Consider the following 11,246-nt stretch of genomic DNA (forward strand, 5'->3'; position numbering starts at 1 on the left):
TTAATGATTTGAAGTTTTACTCATGAACATAATTTAAAAAATTAAATGATGCTTAAAGGCTCAAGCTACCAGTCAGTAGTCCCCTGCTTCCGCCCTGCGCTCTGTGCCATCTCCCCTTCCCAGTCTGAAGGCAACCACTTCCAACTCTTTCCTCTGTTTCTTCTAGTTTCTCCCCTCTTGGTTCATCAGCTTGACTTAATATTGATTGACCTCTCATTGTGTTATATGGAGGTCTTCAGCTTTCCATTCCTGTCATCCAGTATAGTTGTTTCACTTCTTTTTTGTTTTATGTATATTCATTTGTTTTCACTATTGTTGCCAGTAAGCATTGCTTACTCATGATCCAGGTATGAAGACAAGTACATTTTCTTTCTTGTACAACTTTTTCTGTTTTCCTGAAGATAATGATTGCCTTGTTTTTATTTTTTTCATTTCATTGTTTTATTTGTATCTGTGGTTGAATCTCCCTGTATCCTCCAATAGCTTTGTAAAACACCTCTAGACACTTTTCTACATGATTGGATCTGCTAGTTCCACTTTTCCCTGTTGGGGTCATTCCTCTGGGAGTCCTTTGTTCTCCTGCTTATCTGACATGATTACTCCCAAGGCCGCCCAGCTATTGTCCTGAGACCTGCCCTTACCACTGTCCTAGGAATTCTCTTTCCCTCTTCACTGTGCATTTGATTGCAAGTAACAGAACACTTGAATGCAAGCTGGCTCAAACAATAAGGATGTATATAATCTCCCATTACAAGTCCTCTTTGTAGTTCTCCAGGCTCCGCTTCCTGCCCTGCTGGCTTCATCATCATGCCAGTGGCAAAAGGCTGCAGCCCTTGCTGGCATTATATCCAGACTCCACAGTGTCCAAAGGGAAAGAAGGGATCAGCGTTCCCTGTGACTCTTGTCTTAGGAGCACAGGAACTTTTCTCAGAGGCTCACTAGCATCTCATCATTATCCCATCTCATTTTCAGAATTGAATCACATGCTCATTCTTTAACCAGTTCTTGGAGGTGAGAATGGCAGGTGTGACTTTGATCTGCCTAGATTGTAATCAGGATCAACTTTTGGAGCTGGATATGAGAACACTGTTCCCTGAGTGAAATGGTCAGGCAGTTAACTCCTTTATAAATCAGGGTTTTCTTTATGGGTGAAATAGATACTAATAATATCAACTAAAGGCGATAAAATTTTTAAGATTTTGCCTGAATGACACATCTCCATTATGCCTTCATACTTGCTATATAATTCAGCAAGGGCTACAACGTTAGGCTGAAAATCATTTTCACTTAAACAATTTGAAGCATTGCTCCATTGCCTGCTCAATTCCTATATTTTTCCTGGCTGTAGCTATGCTTCAGCTGATACCTCTGACCTAATTCCTCTTCTGTCTAAATTAGAGGCCATTACATAGCTCACCAGTAAAATGCTCCAAATACCCCTTTGGATGGCTTCCAGAATACTCTTGTTATCTCTTTCCCATGGTGTGGTAGGTAAAGCAGTGGATTTGAAAGAAGCCTGTGTTTTTGGCTATTCCAGTCTATAAGATCTTGGACAAGTCGCCTAACCTCACAATTTAATGAATTGGTCCTTAAAAGTGATTTCAGAGTCTATTTGATCAGGGTACATCTCTTTAATAACTGCCTGTAGTCGTCGTCGGCAGCCGTCCGTCTCCAGAGACGATGGTGTAGCTTCTTAAGAGTCTATCTGCACTGCCGAGAATGGCTGTGCAGTCCGACTCGGGAGTGACATGGTATCTGTCTCCTCCCGTGTTGAATCGACATCTTGCGATGACGCTGAAGCTACAGAGCCTGGGCAGGGTAATATGGAGGGTCTGCTGTTGCCCATGCAGCAGACCCCCCCTCTCTTCGCAGCTGAAGGGTCCAAGGGAAAGACGGAGTCGATACAGCTTGGCTTCAGGTGCGCCGCAGGAGTTGCCGGTGTTGACTACAACGTCAAACCGCCTTAGGGACTCCGGCTCCGGATTTTCTGTCAGGGTTTACTCCCTTAGCCTTTCCCCTGAAGAGGTATGCCGCAAGGCAGCGGAGGTTTTTTGGAGTCAGAGTTTTCCTTCTCTGATGTACCCTGACTGGAAGATCGAACCAGCGACACTTAGCTCGCAGGCCGACGCTCAATCCACTGAGCTAAACCAGCCAGGGCAAAACTGCCTGTAGTAGTTTGGTTTTAAAACAGGTTTTGCTGTTTCTCTCTAACAAGCAGAAACAGGAATTACTACTTTTCTTACTTTAAGCAGTGTCAGGTAAGCTTTTCAATAATATCCACTTAAGAAATGGTCATAGGTTATAAGTTAAATTCTTACCAAGAATTTTTATTGTGAGGCTGTAAAGAAAAGAGTTATTTTACCATCTGTTCCACCTTGTTCTCTGCCTCCACATTTCCCCTGCACGTATCCTTCTCCCTCCCATCAAAGAGAGGTGAAGGGCAGGGGCAAAAGCCAGGCGAGGGGGAGCATAATTATATAAATAATAGTGAGGTCCCCTACGTGACTGTGGAAGAGTTGTCACTTTATTTACTTTGATGGTGTAAAAACTACCATAATTAATACTGAGGCATATTAATAAATTATTTAGAACAATATTTATATAATTTAGCTTTATTTGATAACTATATTAAATGTAAAAGAAATTATATAGCTATATATATTACATATACTACATATTATATATAAAGCAAAAAAATGCGTAAGAAAAGGGGTTTTGTGGCGTTTCGTAGGCTTTCAGAAAAGGATGGATGGATTATAAATGGATAGGCAGACAGATGAATGAATCTTTTTTTTTTTTTAAGGAAGAACAGCATGAGGGAGATCAGTTAGGACTAACCCTGTTGAAGCGATAAAGAAAATATTTGTCTTAAAGATGAGAAGAGTTTGCTTTTTGGATTGCCTGCTGCAGTTCACTTTACTTTTTGTCTTGTGAGCGTTGCAGGTAACAAAGCGTTATCCAGGTCAGCAGGCACTGGTTTCTCCGCGTTGCTTTTCCTGTCTATTCCCACCCTGTCTTCACCTGTTCTTTGTGTTCCTTAAGTTCTGTTTGGAGGCAGAAGGTATTCTTAGTGCTCCTTAAAGTAAGTTTCAGTCTGTAATTCCCGAGAGTGTCGGCGTTCTTTTCACCTCCCACTTCCAGCACCCACCCTTAGAAAAGTATTGTTTGCCTCTTGCTGAATTCTTAGAGGAGGTTAAGGAAAATTCCATTATTCTGTTTTTTCTGTTGCGTTCACGCTTGATGTTTTAGTTTTTAGCTGATAAAAGAACAATGCATACACATTTATCAAATAAAAAATGTATGAGAACAGTCTCTTGATTAACTTACAGTAAGTATACTAGGATATCAGAAATCATTGTGAGTCTTGTTCATCTTGCACATTTTTGCAACACAGTGCAATTAAACTGAGTTTTATAATAAAAGCTGCATAACCACGATGTGCTTTAGATTGATCAAAGATTAAATTGTATGCAGCATTGTGTTTGTATTATTGTATTTCATTATATCCCAATTCTTTAAAAGTTCTTAATTCATATGTATGTACATGTGATGTAGACTGGGTTCCTCAGGGAGCTGAACCTGAGATTTGCAAGCCAGAGGTTTATTGAGGAGTGCAGCATGATCAACACTGAGGGCAGGGCAGGGCTGGGCTGGGCTGGGCAGGGCTGGGCTGGAAAGGGCTGGGCTGAGCAGGGCTGGGCTGGAAAGGGCTGGGCTGGGCAGGGCAGGGCTGGGCTGGGCAGGGCAGGGCTGGGCAGGGCAGGGCAGGGCAGGGCAGGGCAGGGCAGGGCTGGCCTGGGAAGGGCTGGCCTGGGAAGGGCTGGGCTGTGCTGGTCTGTGCTGGGATGCAGCCATAGGCTCCAGCCAGCCCTACAGGCAACTCTGAGGCTGGGCTGGTCCTTCAGAGTTACCTCATCTTGGGGTGAGAGAGTCAGGCCTTATATTCTTTATTAGTTATCTATTGTCACATAATAAATTACCCCAAAATAGAGTAGGTTAAAATAGCAAACACTATTATGTCCAAATTTCTGTGGGTCAGGAATCAGCTGAGCTGACACCTCTACCTCACAATCTCTCACAAGGCTACAAGCAAGGTGCTGACTGGGACGCAACCACGTCAAGCCTTGACCAGTGAGATCCACTTCCCCGCCCTCTCGTGTGGCTGTTGGCTGAGACACCAGTTTCTGTCCAGATAGGCCTCTCATAGAGCAGCCCACATGTCAACCGGCTTCCCTCGAGCAAGCAGCAAGAGAGAATGCCCAAGGCAGAGGTCACCATTTTATAATCCAATCTCAGAAGTGACATCGCATCACTTTTGCCATATTCTGTTCATGGGAAGCAGGTCACTGGGTCCAGCCTGCACTCAAGGAGAAGAACTGACAGGGCCTGAACACAGGAGGCAGGATCTTTGGTGGCCGTCTCAGAAGCTGCCTGCCATCCTGCACAGCAAACTGTCACTGGGTGCAGACTGCTCAAGACGATTGATCGTGACCTTGGGTGAAGCAGCTCTTTTCAGTTAAGGCAGTTCCTAAAGGGCATACAGCTCAGGGGTGTGGGCTAAGAATCTTCCTGACAGGTGAAGCAATAAACTCGTCAGTCCTAAGTGGGATCTGGGTTGCTAGGATATTTAATAAACCAGAATTTCTCCATCTTATTTAAACTGTGCAACGTGCACTATTTCCTTCTGTTTTTGTTGTTTTGTTTATAGCACTTTTAGAAACGGCTTTTATATATGCTACTTTACAGATCGCATACATACAAGACTGTACACATTCTCTCACTGGAGTAACACTTCTTTAAAAATCTGTTTTTAAAGGAGAAATTATAGTGTAGCATGTATCACTCTTTTTGATATAGATGTTTACTTCAAAATTTTCAGTGAGCAGCATAAAACGTAAGTATTCCTTAGCTTGCAATGAATCATTTAAAAAAAAACTATTCTAAGTAAGCTGAAAGGTCCTAAATGCAAAAGCATTTTCAAACAGTATTCTTTTTCTGGATATGTAAAATTGATCAAAGAAACTAACAGGTGATATGGAACAGTGGCTTTCTTTTTCAGTTTATAAATTTTATTTAAGTTATGAAAACTTAAATGTCTTATTTAATCCTCTAATAATCCTTCAACTTTCAGGCATGGTTTTCTTCATCTCCTTTTTTGTTTTTACTTTATTTTTTTATAGGTGAAGAAGCCGCTGATTTTGTTACTTTTCTTTATCAAATAACCGAAGGAATTGCAGCAAGGAGTTATGGACTAAATGTGGCTAAACTAGCAGATGTTCCTGGAGAAATTTTAAAGAAAGCAGCTAGCAAGTCAAAAGAGCTGGAAGGATTAGTAAATATGAAAAGGTCAGAATGGTTGTGTTGCATTTTTTAATTTATAATGAAACCTTCAAGTTGTCCAAGGAAGTGGACTGTCCTTTAAGCACCTCTTCAAATATTCTGAAACATTTAATTACAGTAAAATGAAAACAGCTCTCCCAAAGCTTAGCCCAGTCTCTATCTATGAAGTTGCTAAATTGTTTTTTCTGTCATTTTTTCTAAGGAATTAAGTTAACTCCTTAATGTGTGGCAACACATTAGTTGCTTAAAACATTCATTTGTACTAAAAAAAATTAAAAGAAACCTCAATATATAAAACACTTGGGGTACCTCTTTTTTCATATATTTCATTCAGATATGTAATGTTTGCATTCAGAAATTAAGAATTCTGTCAGGATATGAATGAAAATAATAGTATTATGTAACGAGGTTATTGTAGTCAGTGTCTGCATGTAACTTTGTAGATTTAAAAAAAAATGATTTATTGATAATGCTATTATAGTTGTCCCAGTTTTTTTCCCTTTGTCCCCCTCCACCCAGTACCCTCATTTCCTCCAGCAATCCCCTCCTTCTTAGTTCATCATGTCCATGGGTCATGCGTACAAGTTCTTTGGCTACTCCATTTCCTGTACTGTTCTCAACATCTCTCTATTTCATACCTACCAATTTGTACTTCTTTTTTCCCCCATTCTCCACCTTTTCCTCCCAACTGATAACCCTCCAAGTGATTTCCATGTCTGTGATTCTGTTTCTGTTCTGCTTGTTTGCTTAGTTTGCTTTTTAGGTTCAGTTGTCGATAGTTGTGAATTATTGCTATTTTAATGTTTATAGTTTTGATCTTCTTTTTCTTAAATAAGTCTCTTTAACATTTCATATAATAATGGCTTGGTGCTGATGAACTCCTTTAGTTTTACCTTGTTTCAGAAACACTTTATCTGCCCTTCCATTCTAAATGATAGCTTTGCTGAATAGAGTAGTCTTGGTTGTAGGTCCTTACTTTTCATCACCTTGAATACTTCTTGCCAGTCCCTTCTTGCCTGCAAAGTTTCTTTTGAGAAAAGCTGACAGTCTTATGGGAACTTCTTTGTAGGTAACTCTCTGCTTTTCTCTTGCTGCTTTTAAGATTCTCTCTTTATCTTCAACCTTTGGCATTTTAATTATGATGTGTCTTGGTGTGGTCCTCTTTGGGTCCAACTTGTTTGGGACTCTCTGTGCTTCCTGGACTTGTATGTCTATTTCCTTCACCAAATCAAATAAGTTTTCTTTCATTTTTTCAAATAAGTTTTCAATTTCTTGCTCTTCCTCTTCTCCTTCTGGCATCCCTATGATTCAGATGTTGGTACATTTGACGATGTTCCAGAGGCTCCTTATCCTATCATTTTTAAAAAATTCTCTTTTCTTCTTTCTATTCTGGTTGAATGTTTATTTCTTCCCTATGTTCCAAATAATTGATTTGATTCTAAACCTCATACCCTCCACTGTTGGTTCCTTGTAGATTGTTTTTTATTACACTTAATGTAACCTTCATTTCTGCCTGGGTCTTTTTTATGCTGTTGAAGTACCCAATGAGTTCCTTGAGCATCCTGATAACCAGTGTTTTGAACTCTGTACCTGATAGGTTTCTTATCTCCATTTTATTTAGTTCTTTTTCTGGAATTTTGTTCTGTTCTCTCATTTGGGCCATATTTCTTTATCTCCTCATTTTGGCAGCCTCTCTGTGTTTGTTTCTGTGTATTACATAGAGCTGCTTTGATTCCTTGACTTAGTAGCATGGCCTGTTGTGGAAAAGTGCACCTGTAAGTTATATTGAGTGGAGCCTTAGGTAATTACCAGGATGGGGCAACCTGCGTCATGCCCTGTGGCTCTGTGTAGGGGAGGGCTTGGAGAAGAGACAGTGCCACTGCTCAGCCTCGGGAATTTTGCCTGGGAGGAAGCTGTCTCCCAGCACTCGCCCTGTTGCTAGTCACTTCAGTTTCTCCCCATATGCCCCTGGTGCCCTTCCAGCTGTTGCCCTGGTGCTGAATCCCAGAGGGAGTGAGTCTGCCTAACTCCTAAGGCTGTTGCAGGCCCTTTAAGAGGAGATTCCTGAGAATCCTGCAGTTTCTCCCACCACCCAACTCCCACTGGTTTTTACAGCCGTAAGTTATGGGGGCTTGCCTTTCTGGCATTGGAACCCCAGCTGTGTGGTCTGTCTAGGGCTGGGATCCCTCACTCCATAGATATCCCTCCCAATTTTTATTCACCACACGTGGATGTGGGACCTTCTGTTCCGTGTTTCCGTGCCTCTCCTCCTCTCTGTGCATCTCCGTGTCTCTGCCCCTCCTACATGTCTGGATGAATGTGGCTTCTTTCATTCCTTGGTTGTTGGACTTCCATAAAGCTCTATTTTATGACAACTCTGGGTTTTACTTGTTTTGTAGTCTAGATGTAATCTTTGCTGTAGTTGTGCGAGAATGTGAGGTGTGTTTACCTACGCCTCCATCTTGACTGGAATTTCAGTCCCTGTGGATTTTTTTTTGACAAATATTTCATTCTAAACTTGACTTCTCTCTGTCCCCTAGAATACTTGTGTGAGTGCATTCTGCCCTTTACCTTTAATATCCAGCCTATATATAGTCAGTATATAAACTAATCTTAATATAAATCCAAGGTATACTTTGGAAGGAAGATATTCCTAGGAAGAGATCACATTAATAAATAATGAATTACAGCCTTCTGTTGACTAAATATAAGATTATATTATCAAACAACATAAGCTCCTCATCTTTCTCCTGCCTGACTCCTGCTCTACCTGGAGGGAGATTCTGATTTTCCGGGGGTGGTGGGGGAAGGACATTACTTTTTTGTCAATAACAATGACCATGATTGGACAGGTGGTAGATAAAATAGAAAATCTTGTTTGGCCACCATATTATAATAATATTTTTTTGTTCTGGAAATCATGACCAAATTGAAATATTGATGCCTAGTATTAGTTAAAGAAATAGTTGCCAACTGAAGTATCGTATCGGCAGCCATCCGTCTCGAGAGACGATGGTGTAGCTTCTTAAGAGTCTATCTGCACCGCCGAGAAGGGCTGTGCAGTCCGACTCGGGAGTGACACGGTATCTGTCTCCTCCCGTGTTGAATCGACATCTTGCGATGACGCTGGAGTGTCCTCTCCAGTGAAGCTGAAGCTACAGAGCCTGGGCAGGGTGCCAACTGAAGTACACCGTGTGCAACCAACTTCTGCTTCTCTTCTTCCTTCCTCTGTGGTTCTGCCTTGTGCTCGCACCTTGCCGTGGGAAGTGGTGGTGGGCCAGGTCCAAATTGCTGCAGTACAAATGACCTGTAGCTTTCTCTATTGACAGCCTGTTCTGGATCATTTCTGCAGTGCCAAATTAAAGCAAATGATGTAATCAGCAGCAGCCTGTTTCTAATCATTTATTACAAAATAGATTAATATAAAAATTTTCCAGAGAGAAAAGTAATCATCTAGGAGAGTTTACAAATAAACTTAGCCCTAGTCCTTTGCCAAGTACAAAGACAATTTTAATTCCTCTTTTGTTGTCTTGCTGTGATTTTTCTTTTTCCCTAAAGAAACTAGAATAAAATTTCACTACAAAAGATATTTTGCAAGGTATTGCTACTATATAGCCTAAAAAGCAAGAGCAATAAAAATTCACAGGTAATTTATAAATGTTTTAACTTTTCCAACTACTATTTGACATTCTGAAATCTAGAAAGTTATCTTTACAAGACAGAGAATTGTAGGAAGAGGTTGCATTGGGATGGAATCTAATGATTTATCAGGACATTATATTTATTATTTTACCTTTTCACTACACATCCTTATCTCATCAATTCCATTGGCCAGATCAAAGAAACCAAACCAAATCTTGTGCATGGGTGTGGGTTTGTTATAATAGCTAATATTTATTGAATTCTTACTGTGCACAGAAACAAGTCTGGGCAGTCATTTACTAACCCAGTTATTGTTCTTGCTGCTTTACATGCATTAACTTACCCTTATAACAGCCTCGTGAGATAGGTACTGTTACTGACCGAGAAACCAGGGCCCTACAGGTAGTTAGTGGTGGAGCAGTAATGGGAACTCAGATACTCCAGCTTCAGACCCTGAAAACTGGGATGCTTTCTTCAGAAAAAAAGCTGGTCTGTGTTATGCTGGCATTTTACTCTTTCATTAGTTAGTTTTGTTTTATTAAATCAGTTTTACTTTTTTCATGTGAGCATACACAGCCCCTGGCTGAGTCAGAAAAGGGAAGAAGCTGGGCTGTCCCCTGCCTGGAGGCAGTAGTGCTGATCGATAATCCCAGTCGCTTGATTATGGCGGCAGCCCTGAAAACTCCTTTCACCAGCCCGCTGACGTTGGCACAACTTCCTGACCACAGAGCCCTGCCGGGGACTCTGATGTCATGGACTTTTCCTAGCTTTCAATGTGATGCATTGTTCCCCAACAGTTTCATATATAAAATAAATACTATTTTATTTTCTCTTCAGGAAAAGGCTAAAGTGTTTTACAAAATTATGGACGATAAATGATGCAAAAGACCTGCAAAAATGGACAGATGAGTTTGAAATGGAAGAAATTACAGACTTCTCTTCCTGATTAAAATGAAGAATATGTTTTGAACAAAAACTAGAGAATGAAAAACACCAACCGTACAAAACAACTCTCCAGTAACAGCCCATCTTTGTGTGAGCATAAAGCGTGACCATGGGATATTCCTATTAGAAACAGAGCTTTTGTGTAGAAAATCTGTTTCATCCTGACTTAAAATAGAAACACTTTTGAATATGAAGACTTGTGCTATGTAATTAGAACATTTCAGGGATGGTAAGCTTCACATAAAATCCAAACCTAAATAAAGCCTAAAGTGGTAGAATATAGTTTATGAGTTTTTAAGAGTGATATAATATTTTAATTTATATTTGCATTTGTTTCAGTTTAGATCATTTGCACCTGGGTGAAATGTCTGGCAAGAATTTACCTTTTCATCTGAACTAAAATAATTTTATAATGCCACCAGTTTATTCACTCAGAGCATAAGAATTTTTGATAAAAACTAAACTTATCAGGCTTTTAGAAAGTAGAGCACAGAAGGAATAAGATAATATGAAATTTGAAAAGTTAAATATTGTCAGTTTTAAGCAATTTAAAGATTGTTGGATGAAATTATTTGTTATTCATCAGGTAATAAACATTTAGTGAATACTGGTTAGAAATTATGATTTTTGTTGTTGTTGAATTTTGGGGTTTTCAACCTTCTGGCAATGGTTAATTTTAAGGTTTAATTATGGAACCAAGATTGCTGCTCCTACAAAATACACAGAACTGAGCTTATTCGTTTCGGACCTTCCTACTAACCAAGATACAAATGTATATTTGTGGATTGATAACAGTGCTCCCGCGCTACATGGTTAGCGTGGCACGTGCTCAGCTGTTTCCCTGAGATTTTTACAGCACTTAACAATCTCCATGTACTTTCTGTTTCTAGATGTACAATGTTGCAAGAAGGTTCTTCATCCTATTTCCCACACATGTATTATTGCTGCTTAGTTAAATGTCTTCCACACATTTGATGGGCATATTTCTCATTTCTTCTTTAGATTATTTCCTGTAGTGGCCCCCACAGCGACCCCTCAACATGGGAGTCAATATAGACTCCCCAGGTGGATGGGGGAGTAGTTGGTTTTACACTTTTGAGTCACTCCCACTTGAGCCCTCTGATTCCCCCCTTTTTGGAGTTCAAGTGTGATGTCGTTTGATTGATTCTGCCATCCCTCCAGAAACATGAACTTATAGTGAACTTCTCAAAAATGTTTCAAAATAGAATTAGTTTCAATTTACTTTTTAAATTTTAAAAAAGGACAATACTCGTTAAACAATGTTTTAATACTCTATATGACTGTAAATGTTTTATATT

The 11,246-nt window shown here is 40.0% G+C and overlaps 1 protein-coding gene across 2 annotated transcripts in view; it reads left to right on the forward strand.

Annotated features, from left to right (window-relative positions):
• The window catches only part of MSH3 (mutS homolog 3), a 145,855-nt gene extending 135,351 nt beyond the window's left edge, over positions 1-10,504 (forward strand). For both annotated transcript variants that reach the window (XM_090278976.1, XM_090278975.1), the window contains exons 23-24: positions 5,181-5,346; positions 9,820-10,504. In XM_090278976.1, the coding sequence (XP_090135102.1) occupies positions 5,181-5,346; positions 9,820-9,928 (275 nt within the window). In that variant the 3' untranslated portion in view covers positions 9,929-10,504. The remainder of the gene's footprint in view (positions 1-5,180; positions 5,347-9,819) is intronic.
• The last annotated feature ends 742 nt before the right edge of the window (positions 10,505-11,246 follow it).

Source organism: Furipterus horrens, unplaced genomic scaffold, assembly GCF_987537825.1.
Source record: "Furipterus horrens unplaced genomic scaffold, mFurHor1.1.pri manual_scaffold_5, whole genome shotgun sequence".
Lineage (NCBI taxonomy): Eukaryota > Metazoa > Chordata > Mammalia > Chiroptera > Furipteridae > Furipterus > Furipterus horrens.